We start from the raw sequence: 27,676 nt of genomic DNA, 5'->3' as shown, positions 1-27,676 counted from the left end.
AGTATTCCAAATCCAACCACATTAATTCAACAATTTGGAGAGTTCTCTAGATAAAAAATTAATTTCTCTAAATCATCACTATTGTTCTTAAACAAAACTGAACGCCTGACACCAACCATAAACACACCGTTTACAAATGCAAAAAATGGTTTTACATATTTAGGTGTTAAAATTACTGCTGAAATCAAAACTGCTGTATCTTCCAACTATGATTTGCTAACAGAAAAAAGAACCAAAACATTAAATCACTTGACAGTAAAGCCAATCTCAATATAATTAAAATGGATATACGCCAGAGTTCTTGTACCCTTTTCAATCAATCCCACTCCCACTTCCCAAGTGTGTTTTTGACAGTATTAACAGTACTCTCACTAGAGTCATTTGGAACAATAAAAAAGCTAGGCTATGATTGAAGTTGCTTTACTTACCATATGAAAGAGGTGGCCTTCATCTTCCACATATGCTGAGGTATTATTGGTCTGCTCAGCTGCACTCTGCTTTGTTTTATTTTAGCTCAAATTTTCTTCGCGCTTGGGTGAATATTGAGCAAACAACTACATCAGAACTACCCTAACAATCTGTATCTCTATTCATCAGATTTGAAAACAGTGAGAAAAAAGACAAAGAACCCCTTTCTTAAAATGGCAATGACATTTTTGAGAAAGGTCTATCTTGTTTTTCTCCTATACGGGGAAACAAGGATTTTACACCAGGTAGATGTGATGCTGGTGTCAAGCTTTGGGCACCCAAAGGTGTGCAATGTGTAGGGTACCTGTGCAGAAATGGGAAACTACCTACCTTTGAGCAATTATGCAAGGAGTACGGGATACCAATAATACATTTTTAAAAAATATTTACAATTGAAACATTTTACATAATCAAAGAATAAAGACCTAAAGTCTGAGCCACCTTTGAAAACCTAATTGCTACAAATCTGGACAAAAGGGGCCTTGTGTCTTTGTTTTACGGGACTGAATCATCGATGTTGAAGAAGACATATTAGGAGAAGCCTGGGAAATGGCACACGTAAAGACACAACAAAATACAACTGAAACAAATTAAAACTGCTTCAATATAAATAATGCAAACTTATGTCACCCCAGTGAAATTGAATAATATAATCCTAATATTCCAGATATATGTTGTTCATGTTCAGAGGAAAAAGGAACGCGATTCCATTGTGTTTGGGAGGGCTCATTCAGGCAGGCAGTGACTGGGACCATTTCCCAGATGGTGGATAAGAATCTCCCCCTGCAGGCCGAACTTGGGATCCTGGACTTATACCCTGAAAACTTTGCAGTAAATTCTAAACAATCAGGATTGATTGATTTTAGGCTCCCCCAGCTAGAAGACTGATTGCTCTTTTCTGGAAAATTATGCAAGTGCCCTCAGTAAAGTTAAAATTGAAGGAAATCGCAACATACCTTTTACTGGAAAGACTTAAATTTGTTGTTCGAGGGAAAAGAAAACCGTTTCTTCAAGTACGGAAACCTTTTTTGGAATATTTGGAAGATGAGAGTGTTACAGTAACTTGAACATCATCACTGCTGCTTTCTCTGTTATTTGTTTTTATTCACTTCTTTTACCATTGTTTTATTTGTATTGGGTTTTTTTTCTCTTCTCGTTTGTTTTGTTGTGTAGTACACTGATGCATTATTTACTATTGCTCCCACCAGTTTCTCAGCAAGTTATCCTCTGGAAGGTTAAACCTTTCTAAGGTGTCCATCCATCCATACGGGACGGAGGCGTCCTCCGTGAGTGACAAAGAGCAGAATCGGCCGCGTCTGTGTCACTACACCATTGCTGTCTAAACGCTTCGTCACTGTTCGCTCATTCAGAAGCATATACCACTTCTGCCAAGATACTGCTTCTGCCAAGTACTTGTCTGGCTACAACAGGTCAGTAGCAGTGTGTGTGTGTGTGTGTGTGTGTAAACTTAAGCATGATGATATGTCTGTACAGTCCAACTGGTGTACTGAAGTGTACAATTACTGGGGTTCAATGAATGCTTTGGTTGGCACTTGAGATTGTAAACACTTGTCTTACTCAATTAGATTCTCATCTTCCATTTGAGAACCATTTGCATTCTCAGCTGTGTGGAGCTGTGCAAGGAGGCTCACAAAGCATTCACATAGTTGGAAGGCTTTTTGGGATCTCTGCAGCGATTACACAGGAACTAGCTCTGCTCCACATCCTGTCCCATGACTCACTGAGGAGGAACAACTCGTCTCTGCTGTTTGGGTGCAGCGCTGTCACACTTGGCTTCAATGCACCAACGAGCCAAAAAAAGAAAACTGTTACTTACTTTCATGTGCAGTCGTGTTCAAGATGAATGTCACTATGACAGCATTACCCGTAAGTCCTTCTCTGGCTTGTCTCTAGGGTTACTAGGGTTGCTTCAACGCTGGAGGTTCATTTAACCATTACTGAACTATGTGCTTGTGCAATATAGTAATTACTACTCATTCAGCTAATAAGACATGATTATCACTGAGCATGTTGGTAATGATGCAAAGCAAATACTTTCATACGGGAAGTGTTTTATGAGGTGAAGCATCAGGATTATTCATAGAAACCAATACATTTATGTTTGAGGAGGCTTTCCTGGAGCAGATTCACATCCTTCATCCATCCATCCATTTTCTATACCATTAATCTGTTAAGGGGGGTGGGGGCTATCTCTCGCTAGCTGACCTTGGGTGAGAGCAGGGTCCACAGATTCACATCCTCACGCTGGGAAAACTCTGAGTCTTGATCGCTTCGCTGCAAGTAACCGACAACGAGATGATGACTCAATTGAAGCTCCAGGGAGAGTGTGATCTTCAGTAATAACATCTAATAGTGAAGGTGCTGATTGCTAACCCTCACTTTCCACTCATTTAGCAGAAGTGGCCAGGATGATTCTGGCAAAATGTGGGTTCTCAAACCTCTCATATTACTGTAAATGGCAACCTCTTATTCAGAATCAGAAAATAACTTTACTAATCCCTGCAAGGAAATAATTTTAGCCTACAATTACTCAAAAACACAGTTGGAAAAGAGGAAATACTTGTCCAGTCTTGCCTGATTGAAATCCCTTGAGATGGCGAAGCGAATGCTAGTGTGCTGAACCACGAGTCCAGTGGCAACAAACACGCAACACACCACACATCTTAAGTAGAAGGGAGACACAGCTAATAGTAGTAGCATGTGTTTGGCCCCCAGGTTAACGATTAAATGTATATAAATGTAAATAAATGAACAAATAGAAAAATGAATAAAAGTGTCTTTGGCATCTCCAGTCGGCTGCTGAACACAGCTCGCCTTTGAGGCCAGCCAGTTCCTGCCGGATGAGCTGGTCCGAGGTGTAAACAATGAAACTGCTGGCTGACTATGGGAAGACAATCAGACAAACAGAACAACCTCTACTAGCAAAGACATTCCAACAACTTTGACAAAAGAATCACAAGTGCAAGCTGAAGAAAACCATCAGCTTCAAAACTATGAAGGTCTGACTGACAGGTTACCGCACCTGCGACAAGGAGGACGACCCTCAGCCTTCACAGATGTAAAGGGCTGCTTCCCTGACAAAACCACCCTTAGTTTCCTTAGTTTAAGATAAATACACACTTTCATGAAAACTTACTGTAAAACATTACATTGTATTTTTTTTCCAATAATCCTCCCTAAATTCTGAGCCCCCCCCCAGCTGAAGGGACATGTTACCACAGCGCAGTACTGGAGAGAAGAGAACTTAACAATCAAGAGCATCTGAAATTGTCTGCAGGCTCCACGAGCTGCTTATGTCCTTGAGAAAAAAGGAAAAGAATAAAAATGGTTTGCGGATGCTGTAATGCTGGAAGTATTGGATCCAGGACACTAAAGAAATGGAGCGATGGGAGAGGAGCACACAACTGCAGTTTAATGCAGGAAATATTCATGATTCCATGAGGGAAAAGACAACCAACTGGATGAAGAAAAGCTTTAACTGAGCCCTCATCTGGGCCCATCAGCTTTGGTTCTTGTTTGTTTGTTTTTTTAAAGGCACCTTGTGTCTTCCTTCATAGGAAACGAATGAGGGTTTCAACAAATCATTGGTTGTTCAGAGAAGCAGCAATGCTCCTGATACCCTGCTTGAATGCTGATCCCTGCTCGCAGTCTCGGAGTGGAGCATCAAGCACATACTTGGTGCAGACTGGCATCAATTCCCAGGCTCACAGACGGTCTCAGTTAAAGTCAGCTGGGCATCAGCCGGTCATGTGACTCATCTGCTCGGTGTACATATGAGTGTTTGCGTTTTTCAAATTGTGCTTCACCCTCTCTGTAACCAAAGTACAGGGTAATACACCGTTACTCAAGATCCTGGTTACAGAAGACATCAAAATCTGTACACACACAAGACATTTTTCTGGGCTCACAGAAACGAGAGACACACAAATCTGGTTCCTATCATTCCCACCAGAGAACCTCCTCTTTCCTTGGAGCTGAAAGAAGAAAAGAAAAAAGAAAACAAAGCAAAACAGGGAAATGAAAAAAGAAACATTTGGACTTTGGAGTGGCTGGAACTTCCTCTCGGCTTCACAGCTGTCAACAACATCTGCAACTGCCAACTCTGGACAGATGTCCCAGCAGTAAGACTAGCTCTGGATGGGTGGGTGGGTGGTGGGGGGGTTAAAGTTTGGCTGCAACTCGCTTGTAAAGATGCTCAAACACAGACACAGCGGAGTTCTGGCTACTTCCTTCATGTCGACCTAGAGAATGAACAGAGTGGCCTAAATATGTCTCTCTGCTCTCATCGCCTCTCTTCATTCCACATGGGCGCCTTTGACTTCACCTACAGATGGACTCTGATCATCATTGGACAGAGACAGAAGCCAAAGTGTAACAGGATTATTGCTGCATGACTCGCCAGGCTTCCTTACATTACTGCTGTACACTGCACATCTCCTGCACTGTTGCGTCCTGTCCCAATGCGACCTAGTAACCTGCCCCACATCTTCCCTGCACACCCACATCACTACAGCAACACACCTGCTCATAATTAAACCCTCCCTTCCATCCTTTGCTCCACAACTCCCACCAGTGAACTCGGAATCAAATCCAGACAGGGCTCATAGAGGTTTTATGGTGAAACCAGCCTGACTTGAGTTCTGATCCAGAACCAGAAAATCAAAAGGGGACTGATGACAAAAATAACAACCATAATTAAGAGTCAAACCCCTAAAACAAAAAGGAAGAAAGTCCCTCTGAGGGTTTCTCTGTTCTAAAGTTCAAATCCAAAATCAGACCTGCCAAATTGATGAAGGAATTTTTACAATGTCAGTAAATTTCATGATTTAAGAAGATGACTTTATCGTGTCTCCACTGATCCTGTTTGATTCCCTGATTTAATGGAGCCAGAGGAGATGACACATACACAAGTTGTATAACTGAACTAACAAAATATCTCACTACAAAATTCTCAAGTCATTTCAAATCCAGATGAAGCGCCTTTTCGAGTGCACCTCTCCTGCGTGTTGGGACCTCATGTGTGACTTAACAGCAGCGAAACTCTTCACCAACTCTCCAGGTCGTCCTGTACCCTCCACGTCTTTGTCTGGCCGCATGCTCAGTAAACCAAAACAACTGTATTGGAGATCAATAAAAAGGCCCCTCCGGTGCGGTGCTACCATGAGCGAGCGCTGAATCACAGGGATTATCATTTAGAAACAGAAATAGTAGACAGTAGAAATGATATTCATTTGGCCTACAGTAGGGATTTGCGCTCTACCGTCCTATCGTCGATGACATCATCGCACCTGCCTCAGAATGGCTGCAAGCACAGAGACAGCAGAGCAGGAGGAGCTGGTCAAAACAGGTGCTCTGTCCATGACTTGGACTTGGTTTGGATTCAAACCATCCGATGCTGAACAGAAAACAACTCTTTGCAAGATGTGCCGAGTGACAGTGACAGCAAACAGAGGTCACATGAGCAATTTGCAATCTGAAGATGAAGCGTGATTTTTCTTGGAACTCTTTTCAAATATAGAAAACATCCTTTTGTACTTCTGTTATAAGTTATTTGTGTTTGCACTAGTTTGCAGTGCTGGATTTTAAGTTTGAGTTTTGAGTTCTGATTTATGCACAATAAATGCTTTAAAAATTACATTATAACTTTGCTTTATTATTACAATTGTACACTTAAGTTTAAACCAGGATGTACACTGTTACTGTGAGGGCGTTCGATATATACCGCGATACGAAGTAGAGGTCATACTGCCCAGCCCTAAAGCAGTGCATAACATGACCAGCGACATTATCTGAAAGGTTTTTAGTAAAGACGGCCCGGTGGAGCAGTGGTCCTCCCTGTGGCCCCCCAGCAGGAAGGTTGTGGGTGGAGCCCCGGCTGCAGCACGGGGTCTTTCTGGGTGAGTCTCCATGTTCTCCCTGTTCCTGCTGGGTTCTCTCTGGTACTCCAGCTTCCTCCACAGTCCAAAGACATCAAGAGGGACCAGGTTAATCCAGACTCTAAATTGACCGTAGGCGTGGCTGGGAGAGCCAGTGGTTGTCTGTCTCTATGTGTTGGCCCTGCCATGGACTGGCGACCTGTCCAGGGGGAAGGATGCTGGGATAGGCTCCACCCCCACCACCCTCAACAGGAGGAGAGGGGGAAGATGGAGGGATGATGGAGGGAGGGATGGATGGAGGGATTTGAGTCAGATGGTGTGAAATTTGTATCAGACCCAATGAAACTGTTTCTATCGTCTGTATAATTATATGTTCTCCAAGATGTTCAAATGCTTGGTTGGTCTGAAAATATATTTTGTTGGTATTTTCCATTTCATTGGTAAATGTTATAAAACCCCCTCGAGCTTCAGTGCTCGTTATGTAAGCCGTTTTGCTATAATTACCACAAAAATAGTTTTACAGCTCCCCATGAGTATTGCTAGTCATGCTCTTTTTATCCAAACATACTATTTTCTATCCAGTTCAGTCGACGTTTGTGGTCCATGGGCACACACAAAAAATTTAGAAAGAAATCAGGCAATGGAGTATACAAGATAGGAGTGGTTCAAAAGATGGATGGATAAACAAGCTATGTTTGCATTCACACGTTTGTCTGATTGTGATCATCAGCACTCAGCGAGTCTGCAGCCTGTTCCATCTGTGGCTGACCTTTAATCAAACACTGACTCCAAGCATCTGCGTATTTATGAGGGTATGAAGGTCGGTCCACAGTTACCATCATTATCAATGCCTCTATTTCTGAGGAGTTTGCCTTGAGTCATATTTCACACCTGGACTTGAGCATCATAGTCAGGTTTCAGAAATCTGGATTAGTCCTTATCCTGATGTTGGGAAATCTCGTTATGCTAACTGGAGCACTTTGAAACAAACTGGCATGTACACATCTCATCCTGGCTCCTAACCAGTGCAGCTTCAGCAAGGACAAAGTAGAAACAGGAATAATGGCAGTCATGGGGGGCGTATATGGGTGAGAGGCTGGGAGGCAGGAACTGTTCATGTTAAATTGGGGATCACACAGAAGGACTTGGCTGAGGTGGAGGACTTCAGCAGACATGGTGTCAATCTGAGCCATTGGCTGCAGCCCCAGAAATGAGCCGTCCCCACACGCAGCAATGGATGTTAGCTTCTCGCATCACCGGCTGCCAGATCAGCCACTGGCATAATTCCATTGGCAGGTATAAACCACTAGAGGGCAGTCACGATTCAGCGGTCAGAGAGCGTTCAGCCAACCCTGATCGTGGGCGCCATGTTTGCTACCAAGGCCTGATGATTCTACGACGGAACTTCATGGGGCAGATATGCTATGTTGGTGTAAATCGCTCCTCTTCACGTGAATAAGTCGATAAACGTCACTGCCACCGTCCGTCGTGATGTAAAAGGCCTCGCTTCAATAACCCAGCGTGTCGTTAGCTTGAACATCTGAAACGAGCCTGTCAAATGCGTTGTAGTCCAACCGCTCAATGAACCACGAAGCTGTTTAGCCTCTCCTTCGTCTCCCGAGTTCATCCATCACTGAAAGAAGGTTGACATTACTTTAAACCCTTTTGATGACTGCGAACTAAAACGAAGCTGGTCTTATCAACTGTTAATTATCGCCAGGGTCATCATTAGTAATGCTAGCTTAAGTCTTGGTAAACGTCGTCGTTCATTTCTAAAGCGCAGTCAGGAGTTTTTGAGAGCGTGATGTGAATAAATGATGACATGACTTCACTCTTCCAATAAAAATCCTTCACAAAGAGACAAACTGACATGAACCTCCCATAACAGGGACAAACCAGTTGGTGACCAGCGTTTCTCCAACCTTCAGCGCCCATGACCTCCTCCCGTCGTTGTCACGGGGAAAACCAAGCGTTTGTTTCCGCCCCGTTCCTGCTGGGCAGCCATGATTATTTGTGGAAGTTGATTATTGATAATTTATTAAAGTTGAAAATTCCTCCCTGGTAATTGCTTTGTGTATCATTGGATAAATATTGGTTAATGGTAGCGAACCTGGCGCCCATCAAACACGTGACCACCTCTGAACCAATGCCATGACAGAATTGTTCTGACCGTTCAAACCCTGAGTCGGCCCAACTCTCTCTCTCTACAGCTCTTTGTTCAAATTGTCAACAACAGAACTAAATATCCAGTTAGTGTTGTTGTGTGTCTGTGCAATGGGGATGGATGAATCCCAAACAAGTATTGACCTGAAGAGGTGAGATCTGAACTCTCCATTTACCAGTAAATGTGACATCTGGAATGGATCAAAGCAGGGACGAGCTTCATAACTGGTCCACTCTATTTTATTAGTTATGTATGAGCCTTAGTTAGGTTGATGTTTGTTGCTTGTTACTACAAAATCTATCATCATGACTTTAAATAATCATTTAAAACGTTTGTCAGTTATTCAGTAGACGACCGTAACAAGAGGGCAGCTGGAGGGCGCACATGTCTGCCATGGAGATGTGACCTAATTAGCTCTGAATCGATTCCAATTCTTTGGAACTTTTTGTGAACCTCAATTCTAACAACCCATCAAATTTAATCAAAATGTATCAATGTGTTTTAGAGTTATCCTGCAAACAGACAAATCAAGACCAGTGATCAAATTCTATGTAGTAAGAGTTCCCTTTATATATAAATTTAATACAGCGGGACCTTTGGCGGCAGTTTTGGCGTCCTCTTCAGGAATTGCTTTAGAATTGTTTGGGTTTACCCCCACCCACCAATAGCGACATGAAATATCCGCCCTTGGCTGCAAGAATTGCTTTCCGTGTCAGGATCATGTTGAAGTTAAAACTGACGAATGATGGAGCATTGTGGGCCCAGGGTTGGTGGGGCAGGGCTACACAAGGCCTGTGCTGATGTTGAGTCACACCGAAATGAATCTAAAACATCTGGTCCCTCTAACTCACACAGCCTGTGACCCTGGGCTCGGCCCAAACAGACAAAAGAAACGACCACTGGGGTACCGTCCTCTTTACTGTTCCGAAATGCTGAGTTAGAAATGTATGCACACAATTCAGGACTTAGAGTTCCTTGGTCTGAAGCCCTTTATCTCCAGGCCTTGATGCCACACGGACATAAAGCAGACCACCACTCCTTTGAAACAGTATCCACCACTAGGCCTCTAAATCCCAGAGTGCTTACGTACACTAAACATTGGTCATAAAACATGTTGTTTGCATCTTTCATCTCATTTTACCTCTTCTCATGAGTGGACAGGAATCTCAACAACCCATTCCATACTGGAAACAACATTCTTGAGCAAAGAGAGAAAGAAGACAGAGGAACTCAGGCCACAGGCCAGCAGTTTGATTCCAGCACAAATCACACGCTTAATCTGGTAGGTTAACCCCTTAAGACTGTTCAAATATCCGCTTCGTGTGTTAAAATAACAAATCAAAAAGTTGACTGGACTGGTTGCGTGTTTACGGGTCCTGGAAGCCCGCTGCCAGGGACCAGCGCCCCACCGGACTCTCTGTTCCATCTGTGACCCAGTTCCCACACTGACCATGAACAATGCCACTTGTGAGGATCCAGCAGATGCAACGCAGCATGTGCTGATAGAGCGGGACGACAGAGGTTCAGCAAGGGGGAGGATGTGAGGCTGGTGGGGGGCTTTGTCCAGACTCATGTCTAAAGCCCCCAGTGGGCGTCACTCAGGTCCATCGTCAGTGATAAGATCAGTAGATTGGCTTGTTTCATAAACTGCCCGTTGGGATGTGCTGGGTTTTTCCAGACTTGGCGGGATGAAAGGAGAATTTTCTAGAAACTATTGCAGCTCACACAACTGTGTTGCCCTTCTGGAGGTTTTCTTGTTTGGCTTTTATTTCCGGCTTTCACAGACTTACAGTGGAGAGTAAGAGAGAAAGCTGGGTAAGAGAGAAAGGAGCATCCGAGGTCATTGTGTATGCCTGAGTCACTCCTGCTCGTGGATCATCCCCCCTGTCAGGCTTTCTTGTGGCATTTGGTACAACAATGCATTTCTTAACGGAGTGTGTCTTTTCTTCCCAAGCAACAGCTCAACTGGTCTCAGTTTTCAATCATGAACGGCACAAGGCATCTCCTCCAGACAGTCTCCCTTTTTTGGCTTTCCACTCCCCATCTTTTTTCCCCCTCCCCTCCCCCTCGTCATTCGTTCCTTTCATCTTCAAATCCTCCATTTGGTCTGCATCAGTGCAGGGTAAGATCACAGCGGACAGACAGAGAGAGAGAGCACTAGATAAGCAGCTATGACAGACGGGGAGCACAGTAAAATACTATTTATTTGATAGTTTCATGGGTCTGCTTTCCCTTCCGTCTCTCCTCCATGAGAGGCTTTTTATTGGCCGGCAGAGATCTTAGGATCCATTTTCCTCAGACTTTCAGCTGGCACAGTCAGAGCTTCACTGGCAGAGACTCACATGGAACCGGATACACAAACATCTGATGCCAAACTACACAGACTCAAAATCCACACGAGAAGTTAGACAAACAAACAAAGTGAATAGTGAGATGTGTGTAGCACACTACGGTTCTCTTAGCATGCAATAATTCAGAGCAGGACGGGTGTAGAGAGGGCAGACACAGGGTTCAGTCTGCAGCCGTCTCATAACTTCAACCTTCACCTTCTCCCAAAATACAAAAAATGTCTGGACCCTTGTCTTGCCCAGAATCTTTGCAATAATCACTTAACGGAAAATAGAAAAATCATATTGGGGTTGTTTACCTCTGCCATGTGGGCCAGACAACATTATGAATATAAATATTCCCAGTTCCTCCGAGTGGTCATTTGTACTATAGTTGAAGAAATTCCTGCATGGAGTTCCTGGGATAAGACATTAACCTTTTTAATCAGACGGATGTGGATGGACAACCCCAAGCAACACGCCTCCAGCCGCGGCTGTCGCTGAGGCATCTAAACAACTGACTTGACATCCCGGCTTTTGATCGCAGGTCTCCTTAGGACGAATGCTGTCAGCCAAGGCCAAATGAGCAGTGAGGGGAGCAGACAAATGCAGAAGCTGATGGAGCCTCTGTGACGCTGCCGAAAATCAGCTGTCTTGAGACTGCAGCAACTTTTCTTTATTGATATAACGTATCTAAATGTGTCCAAGCTGCCCATCAAGACCATTACTGAGGCAGCTCAGGGCTGGAGTGCCTGTATGTGGCAGGAGCCTTTTTCCTGCTTCAGCTGCACGGGAATAAAGGTGAAGTGAAGGCACCATGAGATGGGAAAACGCTTTACAGAAAGAGACAAAGAGAGAAGTGGTGTGATGAATTGTGTAGTCTAGGTTACACTAACAACACCTCCACACTTTCCTGCCAGATTACAAAAACAGTGACATCACACAGCAGTTTGATGTGGGCCTCTCTGTAAACAGAGAAATAAGACATTTAAGAAAGCATGCAGGGTTAAGTCTGATTTGTATTGTCTTTGTCCGAGGTTCTTAGCAAATTCTGGTCCAAGACACACAACACCAATCACGATAAAAACAGGACAAGTCATTTGTATGCACCCATATCTGGTTAAAGTGATTTATGTCCTTGTGGAAGTGGTATCACTGATATTATACTTGTTTGCCCTGACTGTCTCTCTGGGATGTAATCAGAATTAAGAGCTGACCCTAGTCAAGTCCACCACCCCAACTCTGAGGAAATATGAGAACATATGAGAGAGACGCATCGCCACTGTAAAGTACCGCAATGTTTGTGTGAAAAGCTTCATCTGCAACATGAGGCTGGAGAAAGGATCGCTGTGTATTTGTTTTGGAACAGCACTCATATCGTTTTACAGACACAATCGAAGTATGAGCTGGAAAGAAGGGGAAAATAAAAGAGCTTTTTATTGGACAAGGCTCCCAGACACTGCCAAGGGAATAGAGGCCTTTGTGCAGTTTCTGGTTCTCACATCCTGGGACCCTGTGGTGCTGATTCTTAATGAACTACAGCCTACACGCATTACAGAAAGCAGCTCCAAACTCTATCTATCAATGCATGTTATGCATGTCACGGCACATCATCACGACGGCAACTAACCCGCTGCAACGGCCGAGGGAAATTGCAAAAATGGTTCAAGGATTCTGTCCTGATTTGATAAATACTGTTGTGTTTAATGATGCAAACTCTTAACCAAACTTGTTCCACGATTGAAGAAAGAGACGGAGAGGAATGCTGCCGTCAGGCTCAACAAGCTGGTCAAATGAGGACACAAGCATGTTTGTGTGTTCACGGGCGTGAGAAATTCAGCATTTTTAACAACAAAATATCCCGTAAGTCCAGTATTCACCAATGGGGCCCTGAACTGTGAGACCGAGATCTTAATCAGACAATAAAATGAAAACTGAACAGCTGAAAGCACAACTTTCCAGCCAGAAAGTGGCTTGCAACAACCACTTCACCCCAAAGTTTGACATAATATATAGCAGAGTGATGACTTGTTTTACGTGCAGCATCTGGAGATTATTCAATCCTCACCCACCAGCGCGTCCCTGTAATCACATTACTGAACAAAAGGCATTACTTCACTGACTTAACAAAGTTGCTACTTGCATTCAGTTCTTTAGTCTTTTCATTGGCAAAGTATCTGTTGAAAATCTCTAGTCTCATTCTGTCTTGTGTTCGTCTCTTCTGAGTTATGAGCAGCAACAAAGTGGCAAATACAAGTCTCGTTGTCCTGCGCACTGCTGAGACAATAAAAACCAGGTCTCCTGAGGCTGCTTTGAGGACTCTCAGGATTTTTGCTCGCTTACTAGACAGTAACACTGCAAAGTGGTTGAAAATAAAATCTGGATTTTACAACTTTGGAAAGTTATCACACCAGCATTACTTTATCCTTGATTATCCTCCATTATGACCATCAGCAGGTAACAGGTCACGTTAGAGGGGAAACTACTAGGAGCATGTTTCCGATTCTTCTTTTTAGCACATTTTGTCTTCAGAAAGTTTCTAATCATGCAATTAACGAAATTTCAAAATTCAAGAAAACAACTGGAAAGCATCATCTTCACCTAAGCAAGCGTTCATGCTAGGGCCATGAGAGTTAGTGGGCCCTACACCCCCACACACAGGGAGAGGGAGGTGGAACCTACGCGTAGGAGCAGACCAATGTGTGCACTGTGGTGCAAATGTCCCTCCCTGTACCCACTAGGGGGCCCTGGAGAACATGCACGTACAAATCTACCCTTTCTGGACATCACATGAGCACAACAGAGTTTGGTTTTGATGTTTGATACACGAGACTTACTTCCTGTGACCACTAGGTGGCACTCTGCCATTGGAACCCCACAAGCGACCAATGGCAAGTCAACGGATGTATCACCGCATAAGCATTCTCAGAGTTAGAGGTCTCATCCATGTGTGTGTGTGTGTGTGTGTGTGGGGGGGGGCATCACACAGCAGAGCCTCACAGATCATTTCCTTCTATCCAGTTCAGCTTTAGCACTGATAGAACACCAGGTTTTATAAATTGCATCAACATTTTCCAAAATCCATAATATTTTGCAAGTGTTTATCATTTCATTTTTAAGATCGAGTGTCTCAATTTTGTCTGAGAACTCCTCTTCCCGAAAGACAAATGGTGCATTTAAGAAACCTTGGCAGCTTTGGACATGACACGACCCCCGATGAATCAGAAAAGGCCTGGTCTCAGACAGCGTTAGTCAGCCACAGTTGTGAGAGAGTGCTGCACATCTACATTGCCTTGAAAACTGTAATGTGTAATTCAGTTTGAGCGTAATGGCTCCTAACACGTAGCCTCCACATTTGAGCAGGAAAAAACTCACGGTTACATAAAAACACCTGTCCCAGTGAAGTAACACAAGCGATTTAACAAACAGGAAGCGTGAGAAAGCACTTCCTTCCCTCTAAAGGATAGCTTCTAGAAAGAAAATGATGAAATCATGGAAGTGAAATGATGTGCTGGTCTTCAGGCATCCACATGTGGCCAGCAGCGGTCACAGACAGGCCGGCTCTGCTTTGATCGAGACGCTCTTGGATCTCAGAGGACAGAACAGAGAAACAGGAAGGGCCCTCCATCCAAAACAGAGATGGAGGATGGAGGGGATGACCAGACATGGATGCAGTGTGTGTGAGAGTGTGTGTGAGAGTGTGTGTGTGAGAGTGTGTGTGTGTGTGTGTGTGAGTGAGAGTGTGTGAGAGTGTGTGTGTGAGAGTGTGTGTGAGAGTGTGTGTGTGTGAGAGTGTGTGAGAGTGTGTGAGAGTGTGTGTGTGTGAGAGTGTGTGTGAGAGTGTGTGTGTGTGAGAGTGTGTGTGAGAGTGTGTGTGTGAGAGTGTGTGTGAGAGTGTGTGTGTGTGTGTGTGTGAGTGAGAGTGTGTGTGAGAGTGTGTGTGAGAGTGTGTGTGAGAGTGTGTGTGTGTGAGAGTGTGTGAGAGTGTGTGTGTGTGAGAGTGTGTGTGAGAGTGTGTGTGTGTGAGAGTGTGTGTGAGAGTGTGAGTGTGAGAGTGTGTGTGAGAGTGTGTGTGTGTGAGTGTGTGTGTGTGAGAGTGTGTGTGTGTGAGAGTGTGTGTGTGTGTGTGTGAGTGTGTGTGAGTGTGTGTGTGTGTGAGTGTGTGTGTGAGAGTGTGTGTGTGTGTGTGTGAGAGTGTGTGTGTGTGTGTGTGTGAGAGTGTGTGTGAGTGTGTGTGTGAGTGTGTGTGTGAGTGTATGTGTGTGAGTGTGTGTGTGAGTGTGTGTGTGTGTGTGTGTGAGTGTGTGTGTGAGTGTGTGTGTGTGTGAGTGTGTGTGTGAGTGTGTGTGTGAGTGTGTGTGTGTGACAGTGTGTGTGAGAGTGTGTGTGTGTGAGTGTGTGTGGGTGTGTGTGTGTGAGTGTGAGTGTGTGTGTGAGTGTGTGTGTGAGTGTGTGTGTGTGTGTGAGTGTGTGTGTGAGTGTGTGTGTGTGTGTGAGTGTGTGTGTGAGTGTATGTGTGAGTGTATGTGTGTGAGTGTGTGTGTGAGTGTGTGTGTGTGTGTGTGTGAGTGTGTGTGTGAGTGTGTGTGTGAGTGTGTGTGTGAGTGTGTGTGTGTGTGTGAGTGTGTGTGTGTGTGTGTGTGTGAGTGTGTGTGTGTGTGAGTGTGTGTGGGTGTGTGTGTGTGAGTGTGAGTGTGTGTAGAGTGGAGACAAATGAAGAACAGCAAAAACAACAGATGACCATAGATGAGGAGCTCTCCGTATTTCCTTTTCTGTGTCTGTGTAAAACTGCCTACTTGACAAAGGCTCTGCCAGCGGAGCAGCTTCTGACAGCAGGGTACTCTGGTACCGTTCAGCAGCTGGTATACACCCAAGCCTCATCGCTCATGTTTGTCATCCTACTGTGAATTCTTCGTATTAAAACTAAAACAAGATCCTGCACACTTCCTGGCAACTCCAATCAGTGTAAAGAGACACAGTATTTATTTGAGCATAAATATTACAGGGGACCTGTAACAAGCTCCTTAAGGCCAAAGCAGTCAACGCGTTTGGGCATTTTCACACCTACAGTTTGTTTGCTCTGGTCCTGGTCAACTGATGTGGTTGTAAACTTGACGCAGTTTCCTCAGTTCAGTTTGTTTTCACACAGAAAAGCCCAAGCAAACTTCAATGTGTCACAGTAAATACAGGAGGAAGGCCCTACGTCTGGACAAGGGCATATTTCTACACTCTTGTTGGCATATTATTTCTACTCTTTCCCACAGTGCAAGCTGCTACCGATTTCTTGTCAGTAGGCATAAAAAATTCAGATTATTGGATATTCGACCTGATGGATTGTTCTTACCTGTCCATCCTGGCCAACGTGCACCTGGTGGATCTGGAGATTTCCCTGAAATAGAGAGATTGTGCATCATGTCAAAACCCTCCTTCAGTTCACACTACATCCACAATTCACTCAGATCAGGAACCACCAAACAATGTGCAACACATTACAACACACTAGTTTTCTACTTGAGTGCACTAGCGATGACCCTCAAGAGACTGGAGAGGAGATAAGTTATGTCCTGACATGGTGACCAGAGCCAGTTCATACAGTCCATCTTCAAAATCAACCTCGGCTAATGAAGAACGTGTTGATTGACAGTGATAATATCTGAAAGAAGTCAAAACTGAGTTACTGAGTGTGCAACATTCTTCAGAGTTAATACATGACAACTAAGGAATAAAAAGCAGATGCAGAGTCCTGGTATTACATGTCAGCTATTCTGCCTTTTGGCTTCATCAAGACTTCCACAAACAATTACAGAAACATTTGCACAGGCATGAGCGCATCACGTCGGTCTCACCGCGATGCAATGACCATCATAAAATCCCTGCACACCCACAGCGATATTCACAAGGCCACATGAGGGCCATCTGATGTGCCGTATTTAGTCTGCCAAGCTTCGGCTGTTTTCTCCTGCTAATTGTACTTCATGTACATGCAGCGCTGTCTGCCGTGCCATATGGTGAAAGAGCAGCGAAATCTCCCAAACAACTCATTTCCTTCTCAAGCATGCTCAAACCAATGCCTTTGATGAGAGAGGCCCATTCCTAATGAAAACATATTCTGTGAGTGGCAGTTTGGGAGAACCGGAATTTTGTTGCTAAGCTTTGAGCTCTAAAAAACAAACAATATCATGGACTAGGAAGGAGAGAGGAGGAAAAAAACTGGGCTCAGCCACAAAGAGCAGGAAAGGCTTTAGAGCTTTTCTGCCTCCAATTCACTCGGACTCTCACTCATTCGTGCATTTCTCCCTCTGAGTGCTGTTTAGCTCAACTGGAGAGGAAATGTGAAAAACATGTGGCCGAAGTGTCAATTGTTTTTGCATTAATGTAAAGCCGTCATGCATATGAGCCACATGTCCTAAACACTGTGCGACTGCATGTGTGTTTACACAGACTGGCGCCCTGGAATCAATCTCTCTCTTTCCCACATCCTCTAATAATCTTTAATGATGACCACGGTCAACAGTGGAAGGGGTGGGACCTGGATTCTGATGCATGACATGGCAGATATACAGACACTCAACGGCAACATCTGCTTTTGTGCAGACACCTTGTCAAGCTGTAACCAGTGCACTTTGCTTTACCTGCAAATAAGAGCCACCAGGCAAAGACAACCAATGCAGTTTCATGATTTCGACCACGCTCAGTTATGTCTCGGCTCAGTGGTTGGTGTGGTTGCCTCACAGAAACAAGGTCCCAGGCTCAAGTCCTGGCCACCCCCCCGGTCTGCATAGGTTTTTATCCAGGCACCATGCTAGGGTTATGTGCTCCTGACAACTGGATCTGGCACCACCAGTGGCCAGCTAGCACCAATGATATTAGTGACACTTCTGTGAGAGCCTGGACTGGAAGCACCAGACTCGCCTCTTCAGCTGGTGAGATGCATCCACTGCTGCTCCCGTGGCTGTGGGGGTGACATCCTTTCAAACTTTTATCCATGTTTGATAAGTTAGACAACATATTGGGTGCTAAAGGGCTGGCCAAGGAAGAGGTTCCCATTGGCCTACTGGGGGCACAACCCCACAAAAAACACCCACGGCACTACTCTGCCTCTGATTGGCTAGAGCTTCGTGCCTGATCAGGGTCAGAGCAAGAGAAGTATCAGGTGTTCACAGAGTGCAGGTGGGAAAAACATAAATCACTAGTTTATTTTTAATGGGGGTTTTGAGAGATCACGACAGATTTTTTGTGTACCCCTGACGTAGCTGAGGCACATGAACCACAGGGGGGAGTCATGGTTCTATTGATTATTCTTTTCTTTCTTTGGAAATAAACAACCTTTTAGTCTACAGTTGCACAATCCAAAATTTGATCAATCACCAGGACAAGGGCGTAGCTACAAATTTGACACTTTTTCACCCTGCAGCTGGAGTGAGATCAACCCTAATTTTCTGAGGAAAAACATGGCAAGCTTTTCATTTCATAGCGAGCGTCACATCTGATGACACAAAAGCTTGAAAGAATAATGGATTCTCATTGTGTGGCGCCTCTGAAATGTGTCCGTTTCTTGGCATGAAGGACTTGAAGAAAACTTGCAGTGCAGTTTATAGATGAAATGTATGCCGAGGTGTCCAAGAGTGCCGATACTGAATTTAAAATTGCCAGTGAAACGCTGCAACTCATTAGCTAACCAGGCTAATGAGTTGCATTCTTGCTCACAGTCACAGAGACACAGTCTCCCAGTGACGATATGATGGCCATCTCATGTAGCAAGGATACTTTCACAGCAGGAGTGGTAACCTAATCTATTTTGAACACACACACACACACACACACACACACACACACACACACACACACACTTGCCTCGCTATCCTGTGTGATCTGCACCTCCTCCCCTTGTGGCACCTGGGCAATGTGCAGCTGGCCCTGTGGAATCTGAGAGACACACGGCAGGTGAGACAACCAACAAAAACATAGATATTAGAAGAACAAACATTTCACTAAGTCAGAAATGCATCTACTTTTTGTCCAAATAAGGTTTTCTACTCATTATTACTGGAATTGTTTACAATCACTGGAATTTTGATTTACTTTGAGGATGGGTTTTTTTTTTTTGCATATGCAAATATGTACATGTTCTAGTTTTATACATATATATATATTTTTAAATGTGTTCAAAGTAAACTTAAAGGTTTCTCTATGGCAAAAAGTGAAATTAAATCCACCTTTAAGTACGCTGGTCAATCAAGCGACAGCAGCAGTCACATTTTGCAGCGATCATGGAGGTTCAACACTGAATCACTGCCAGCAGGAGTGCTCCATCTCCTCTGCTCTACTCGCAGCTTCATAAATTCAGCTGCACCCTTTAACGCTTTAACGAGTATCAGGAGGATCATAATGCACAGTTGGTTCCTGACAATTATTCTCCCCCACTCCTCCATCTTCTGTTATTTTTAACCACTCGCACTTTCTGTTTTTATGCCTGCTCCTAACCTTCTCTGAGCACAAACCTCATGTCAGCACTTTAAACCTCATGCATCATGTAGTGAGAACAGCAAAATCCCTGCAAATGACGACCAACCTCTGGAGCACTGTCACGTCCAGCAGCGTGCCCCAGCGACTGGCTCCAGGTTCCAGTTGGGGGTTTTCATCACTCAGGTGCATTTTTAGTGGGTGAACTTTTTTCCACTACAACAAAAGGAAACTGGCTGTCTGATCCCCACCAGGCTCGATGAACGACCAAGTTAGCAGTCAAGCTACAGCTATGATCATAGCAGGGCTGCCTGTCTGTGTGTGTGTGCCTGTCTGTGTGTGTGTGCCTGTCTGTGTGTGTGCGCCTGTGTGTGTGCGCGCCTTAGAGACACAAATGGTGCACTTTGTTGTGCACTGTTCCATTACATATTTGATTAGCATAACACAATACTGTGAATGAATGTACAGAATTCCAACTTTTGTCCTTTTTCATAGTTTCTTCCACCTTCAGTTATGAACATCATGGCTGAATTGTCCTACAACATATAGAATTCCTGTGTCAGAGTGCTGGCTCTGCCCAGGTCAGAGTACGGTGATGACAGCAGCTCATGAGCTACTCTGCCCCCCCACCAGCCTACAGAAGCGACACACTCGGGTCACTGTATTCTGTGTTTTGACTTTGTTGATAAGAAATCAACAGAATACACAGTTCAGCACTTGAGTACTGAATCAATCCGTGATTCTTGAATGCCAGCAGCAATTAATCCAAGCCAATATTTCATATCTGCGATGATCCTGGAGCCGGTGCTCCTCCATCTCCTCCAGCTTGGTATTCTCTATTTAGTCCAGCTGTGAGTGGCTGCTCCTCTCATGTGATGGTTGCGTTGAGAGAGTTCATTGTTGTTGAACAGGCCACTCAAAAGTGTTGGTAGGCATACCAAGTGTGTTGAGTGCATTTTATTCTGTTTACTTGTACATACATGCTCCAGCCACTGTTATTGTGTAGTCTGGAATGAGGGACGTAGAAAAGACCAGCTTAAGTAGTCCAGGTCACTTCCTGTTCGTCAGCCCACCCATTATGCTGTGGTGGGCCTGATTGTGACCTTTGACATCAACAGCTGTACAAGGTCATCTGATCCCTGAGCTTGGGCTGCCGCTCCCTCATTGGTGTTAGCTGTACTGTATTTCTGCCTTATGTGTCATTGAGGTGGGTGGAGTGATCCGTCTCTGTGCACTACAAACCTGCTCTGTGAGACCATCCGTCACATGGTAACAGCAACAGGAACAAAGAATGATATCAACAGGCCGCCCCCAGTGACATGATGCATTCCAACAAACACTCACCACTTGAACTTGTCCATCCTCACCAATGCGGTGGAACTGGACCTGCTGATTGGCCAGCGTGTAATGCAAGGTCTGCTGGGTGGACGTCTCGATGTGGGCTGCTTCTTCTGCGATGCCTCCCTCTGGTCAGGAGGAGAAGCACTCGGATCACGGGTATGCTCATGTCTACAAGGGACTCAGCCACAGAGCGACTGATTCCACAGACACAAGGATGAGGTGTCTAAGTTCATGTGAGTGGAACATATTTCCTTCCTCAGATTCTCGTCCTTTTCTAATACCATCTTTTTTGAAACATATTTTGTTTACATTTCCTTTGAAGTTCACTGCCCATCATGTGAAATGTGTTGTACAAATAACCTTGACTTGACTCAGACTCTTGACTAATCAAACTCCTGGCTAATTCCCAGGCCATCTGTGGTTGCTGGTGTGTTTAGAAGTGTTTATCAAATGCCTAATTACAGGACTCGCCAGCTAGCATTTCAAACACACTCATGGTCGAGCAGCCAAGCACAAACTCCGGGTCTCGGTCTGAACGCCCGCCATCCCAGCAGCAGCCTGAAACCCCCACACAGACCGGTCACTTCACACACCAAGGTGCCACACTACCTCAAACCATGACGGTCACACAATCCCGCATTCTCCTGTGAACCATGAAGGTGAAAAGACCATTCGGTCTGTGCAAAGACCACAAGCATGGGATTCCTCATAACAAAAACTCTAGCGGTCTCAGTGCCAAGAGGTGTTTTGAGCCCAAACTGACCAAAAAAATTGTGAAATGCTGCTTTAATGACACAAAACACATAACACATCACAAGCACCTCAAAGGTTCTGTTCCGCTGCATGTTGCTTCTCAAAGTAAGACTGTCTCCCATCTTTCGTTACTGCTGCTATTAAGTAAATAACCCAGTCCTTGTGTTTGCCAGACGAGGAAGTGAGAGCCAGGTGGCCTGCAGAAACGATATTTTGGTCTGAGCTCTACTTGCTGGTTCACTGATAAATAATCATTTTAAAAGCAGAAGAATTCCTTCTTTCCAGCCCATTAACATGTAATTTGATTGAGGGGAAATGATTGGTGTGTGTGTGTGTCCTTTGTCATGTTTGCACATGCTAGTATTTGTGTTGTACACTCTTGGGTGTGTGTGGCCCGAAAAGGCAGGGCCTGAAAATCTACCCCTAGTGTGCCTTCACAGGATATTTGGGTTTCCTCTGCAGGCGTACGTTCCCTAGTCAAAGGTGAGAGGTGATGGCTCGCAGGGAGGGAAGGACAGCAGTCATTGTGTGCAGATTACAACCATCTGCAGCATTACACACGCTCTTAAAATAACCTTCATCTGGCGGCGGAAATAAGAAGCCTCTGATGGGACAGTCTAAAGAAATGCAGTACAGTACTTGCATCAATGGAGGATAGTACTGTATCTACTACAGTAGAAGAGGGACTGAAAGGCAGAAAAGAAAGGTGATCTAGTAAACCGCATTTTGGTGCAGAAGACGTGAGCGTAATTTATGCAACTGGGTGGCCCACAAATCAAACTGACCAACCGCCGTTGTGGCAGTATGCAGATGTAAAAATAGAGGAAAACCTTCACAACCCCATCGAATTTGTTCAACCTTTTCAAAATTGTTTTTTCTTCCCACCGAATTTCCTGTTTTTCTATTTGAAATTTGCAGATTGTTTGTACAATTTAAGCCCATTTTATAGTCATGAGTCTAATTAGGAGGAGAATGAGTAAAATTTCCAACACTGACTGAAATGAAAGTCTGTAAATAAACAAACCACCCTTCTGACAGCCAGCAGCTGCATTTACAAGAATTTACAACTTCTTCATACTTTTTGGCGACGAAAGGTGAAGCCACACACCTGCTGGTCTACATTCAGACAGGCTTTGTTTTAACTTGATCGTGACAACTTTCAACACAGAAAGCAGTTGAAAACTTACTTTTCTACATGTTTAAATGCTTGTTGAACAAGTACGAACATTTAGGAGAAACTCCTGCTGACTGTTACTGCTCTCACAGTAAGGAGCATCACTTTGTCCTTGACTCAGCAAAACTTCGTCCTTCACTTCACCTCATCCATTGCAGCCTCTCTGCTGGCTGCTGGGAATGCCTGTGCATGGAGAACCCCGGCCTCGGTCAGACGCCAACACAGCCTGACCCTAAATAACCCGACGGCAGAGACGAGTGTTTTCTGTTCATTCAGATGTAGTGACAATATGTTTATGTGAGGCAGGAAACATGTCGTCCAGTTCCGTACTTCTGTCCAGGATTTCCACACGCGGCCCAACGTTTAGCTAAACCAGCCAGAGTTACTCTAATAATTAGCATCTATCCATACAAAAGCTTTGGCTACCAATGAAAGAGGTCACAGGCCAAAGTGCTTGGCAACAACATCCTCCATGTTTGAAGCTTAAAAGCACATCTATCAATTCATTTCAAAGCTTAAGCAGTAGGCCCACATCTATACCGACTGCTCAAAGCGAATGACTTCATGACTTGAAGCAGACTCATCATGTTGTGCTCCAGTGAGATGCAGCGATGTCACTGCCCCGAGCAGCAGCAGATATCTCCTCCTCTCCCCACCCAAAGTGCACCTTGTTTGACTGAAACACAGAAACTCAGCAACGCTATCAGTTAGGGTTTATGAGAGGGGAGCCAGGCAGGTCAGCTATCAAGTCTGTCTGGACATGGAAACAGATATTGATGCACCAACTCCCAAAGCATTCCACAATTCCAAAATCAATTACAGTTTACAGCTTCAGCTTACGTTAATTTGACTTTAAAAGGTCATTTACTGTTTTAATTGTTCTACAGCACTCCAACATTATTATATGACACATTAGTTTGTAATTTTGAACCTAATCGAGCCAAACAAACCATCAGTTGTCTTGGAATATGAGGTCACTATTCCTGGAGGACCCTTCACCTCCCTGGAGCCCTGAGGCCACAGAGACTCAGACTCAGAAATCAAGGTGTATTTGCCAGTGTGGATTGTTTTTATATTTGTTCTCTACCTACAAGAAATCACCAGAGCTGCACGATGACACTAATGACAGCTCCAACGCTGCCGCCGTCCCTCTCTCAGAACAAACAGGTGGTTGCTCCTTATATGCTCGAGTTGAGTGGCCATCTCTGGCAGCACGACACCTTGCACACTGGCATATTTTTATTTATAAAGCTGCCGTGGGTCTGCTCCCCCACTATTAATGTAATTATTCCTCCAAATCCCAAAGCGATTACCACTAATGAGTTTTATGTACGAAACGTGCCCAAAGTTAAGCACTGCTTTAAGTGTGCGGCACCTGCTGCTTGGAACTCTCACGTTAAAGGAGCTCATCAACCTTGGATCTTTGAAAACTCATGTGAGAGAAATTGGAGCAGCTTCATACTGCACTTCTTGTCTTTCTTGTTCTTGTTTTAATGTGAAGCCGGAGCCTTAGTCCTGCTGCTTCTATTGTGCAATGTATTCTATCTCTGTTGCTGTGTGACTTCTGTGTGTTTTGTAATTGTTGCATCTTTTCTATGCTGCTGTCTTGGCCAGGCTTCCCTTGAAAAAGAGGTCACTGTGTCTCAACGGGACCGACCAGGTTAAATAAAGGCAATAATAAAGATAATACTAATAATATTGTCAAGGTTCTGATTCATTTTTATCATGGACATTGATGCAGCATGAGAAAGAAGGATCTCTGTCTTCACTGTTCATGTGTAGATGTGGTTGTGCACTGCATCATAAAGACCTGGGGTGTCCAGTGAGTGTCATGGGTGCATGTGAGAAGATGACATGTACCTCACCTGTGACTGAGCTGCGAGGTGTGCGTTTGGAGAAGCTCTTGACAGCCAGACTCTGACCACGCTGCTTGCGTCTCCAAGCTGTGCGACATTTGGAATCAATACTTTGTTTGATGCGATACCAGTCGGACTCTGTGATGCCAAATTTGTGAAACAAGTGGCCTGCAGAGAAATGACAGAGGTCACAGGTCATCACTGACTGCACACGTACACAAGTATTGTCCATGAAAAAGGAAATCGTGTCACCAAAATAACCTGCATAACAGCCTTTGAGGTCCGAACAGTCAAGTTGTAAGACTCAAATTCGCAGGTTGTGTCTTTCATTAAAGCTGAGGATAACAGAATTGTTGGTACAGATACTTAGCAGTAAAACTTCAAGGTACGAAGCCAAGAAAAGATTGAAAACGAATATTAAAGCTAAAATAAAACCAGAGGCTGGTGCACTACAATGGCCACAGAACAGGGGCACTTCACCTCTGCATGCTTGTCTACAGAGGCACTTCGAAGCATTTAAGGGATTGACTGACATCTCATTTCTGCTCAAATTTTCAATGCAGCTAAAGCCTGGGGAGGCTGAGTATTAACTGTAGATAGATGGCAGCCCTTGCACCTGATGGGTCGTGTACAGGCAGGCAGTCAAGGTGTTCCTTCATTCCTTCTCTTGGGAACAGTAGAGTGAGTCACTCAGAAGTGACCTGGCCCTGCTCCATTACCTGCATACCTCTACGTTAGGCTACATAAAGACAGCCTATAGCTAAAAGAGCCCTAATATGAAATATAAGTGTGTGTAGGAATCAAACAGGAATCAAAGGCTTCACTGAATTAAGGGCGACTCCGTTAAGCTCTTTCTGCCAGACATGTGCTTGTCGTTTTGGGTCTGGTATGTTCAGAAATGTGTTCAACATTAATGCTTGTGCGCAGTGATGAATGCATGTCGTTGTAAATGCCATGGGAGTACAGACTGCAGTCTATTTCTGTGTTCAATTCGATGCTGCTTTGTAATGGCGTGGGGCTGAAGTGTGGGAAGGTCTCACAGAGTTCATTTGTTGATTTAAGGGGCAAGGATTCAAACCCTAGCTGAGTAAAGGCATTTTGTATGATATAAGCAGAACTCGTGACTTCCCTAAGTGTTGTCTGTGCAGCAGTAAGTTTGTCATGGTGTGGTGTAACGGGGCAGCCATAGCAGAGAGCCTCCATCTTATCAACCACGTTCCCACAGTGATGCGTGGGCCTTGTGCTGCTGAGTTCTGGTGTTGTGTCTGGTCTTTCATTGGTTCATTTGTTTTCACTCATCATGCAGTGATGCTTCCCTCATGGCAAAGTCTTCATTCTGTGTAGGGGGTCTTTTGTAACCTATCATTTTAGCCTCAACAAGCTCGCCCTGGTCAACCTGCCGCGAAATACCACCTTGATCCTCAAGTGGCAACAGTGAGTCCCGAAGGAGTCATTTTTAGCTTCCCAGCCACATTTGTAGCAGAAAATGTAAGCAGCCTGTCCTTCAGAACAGATACATCCGTTTACCGGCTGCAGCTGAATATAGCTTGAAGTCTCATGCGCTTCTCTGTACAGAGCTGTTTAGAGTTCAGACTCATCCAGGACTTCATCCATGGTTGCACGAATGCCTCATGGTGTTGCTTCTTTACAGTTGTAGCCAGTACTTGAACCCTACTCATGGTGCAGGTGCACGGCACTCCTATTCAGGTATGTAATGGTAAGAGACCTAGAAGCCTGGAGAGGGTGTGTGGCCTGAGCTCAGGCCATCTTGATTGCTCCAGCAGTTGCATTTTGTTCTGCCATAATGACAGACATCCATCATCCATCCATCCCTCCATCCATCTATCATCCATCCATCACCCATCATCCCTCCATCCATCCATCTATCATCCATCCATCCATCACACATCCACCCATCATCCCTCCATGTTCCCCCTCTTCTCCTGTTCAGGGTGGTGGGGGTGGAGCCTATCCCAGCAGCCTTCCCCCTGGACAGGTCACCAGTCCATGGCAGGGCCAACACATAGAGACAGACAACCATTGGCTCTCCCAGCCACGCCTACGGTCAATTTAGAGTCTGGATTAACCTGGTCCCTCTTGATGTCTTTGGACTGTGGAGGAAGCTGGAGTACCAGAGAGAACCCAGCAGGAACAGGGAGAACATGGAGACTCACCCAGAAAGACCCCGTGCTGCAGCCGGGGCTCCACAACCTTCTTGCTGGGGGCCACAGTGAGGACCACTGCTCCACCGGGCCGCCATGACAGACATTTATTACATTAATATTTTTGATCAAACATTTATCAGCCATCTGACCAAATGTCCAACAAGGTCTAGATGCCAATGGGAAATCTACTCACATTTGGCAGATGATGGGTGTTAATTTCGGAGGTAAAACAACCAATATGCATGCAGTGAAGCTGATAATGTCTTTGGAAAGATACTGGCAATGAGTAACAGAATTCTTCTGAACGTCCTGTGTAAATTGTCTGGGAAAGCTCATCAGAAAACACGGCTGGCAGGCAGCTGCACACAAGAAAGATGGAGCTTGTGGAGCAGGTTGCCACGTCTGAGCTAAACTGGAGTCTTCTAAGAGTATGTTACCTGATTAACGGACATGTGGAAGAGGAAAAAACCGAAACAACATGTTTGATGACATGTTCTCCACCAGGGCCAATTACAAAGCCTTTAACTGATTTGGCCATCAATGGCAGATGTTGGTATGTCTGCAGCAAACACTCACAGCGAATGCCATAAATCATGAGTGGATCCAGCTGCTTCTTGCCATGTTTGCCCTGCCCGGAGAGGTTTGACATGGCCTGGATCTCCCGATGGAACAGGTAGTCCAATAGTGTCAGTGCCATTTTCTCTGCTGTACGGCAGTTTGTGGTGATGTGGAGCATGTCAGCTGGCGACACTGGGCAACGAACTCGCATCTCTGGGTTGTTCTCATCTCCCAGCCAGGTGCCCCCTGGGTAATCATCTAGAAAGAACAGTAGAGAAGGTATTTCAGAACCCAGATGAGCAAACTTGTATCCAAGGGAATGGAAATAACACCTACCCTTCCTTTAGGGTTACAAAGCTAAATACATCCACCCTGTCAAGTTGACACACGTCATGCTGGAGAGAGCTTGTGAGATACTTCAAGTGATGCAACAGCGCACTCGTGTGGCAACATAAAGGAACCCTCCTTGAATGGATGGGGCTTCTGTTCTACACATCTTAACGTCATAAT

General features: G+C 44.8%; 1 protein-coding gene across 2 annotated transcripts in view; it reads right to left on the bottom strand.

Moving 5' to 3' along the window:
• Positions 1-27,676, bottom strand: part of banp (BTG3 associated nuclear protein) — a 46,049-nt gene that overhangs the window by 10,601 nt on the left and 7,772 nt on the right. For both annotated transcript variants that reach the window (XM_086208035.1, XM_086208036.1), the window contains exons 7-11: positions 27,185-27,424; positions 24,453-24,611; positions 20,664-20,785; positions 18,711-18,782; positions 16,201-16,245 (exon numbers count right to left, since the gene is read on the bottom strand). In XM_086208035.1, the coding sequence (XP_086064161.1) occupies positions 16,201-16,245; positions 18,711-18,782; positions 20,664-20,785; positions 24,453-24,611; positions 27,185-27,424 (638 nt within the window). The remainder of the gene's footprint in view (positions 1-16,200; positions 16,246-18,710; positions 18,783-20,663; positions 20,786-24,452; positions 24,612-27,184; positions 27,425-27,676) is intronic.

The sequence above is a fragment of the Aulostomus chinensis genome, chromosome 7 (assembly GCF_037954235.1).
Source record: "Aulostomus chinensis isolate RoL2024-O1b breed Wild chromosome 7, RoL_Achi_v1.0, whole genome shotgun sequence".
NCBI classification, from domain to species: Eukaryota; Metazoa; Chordata; class Actinopteri; order Syngnathiformes; family Aulostomidae; genus Aulostomus; species Aulostomus chinensis.
Note: the sequence above shows the minus strand (reverse complement) of the source record. Positions and strands in the feature narration are given on the sequence as shown.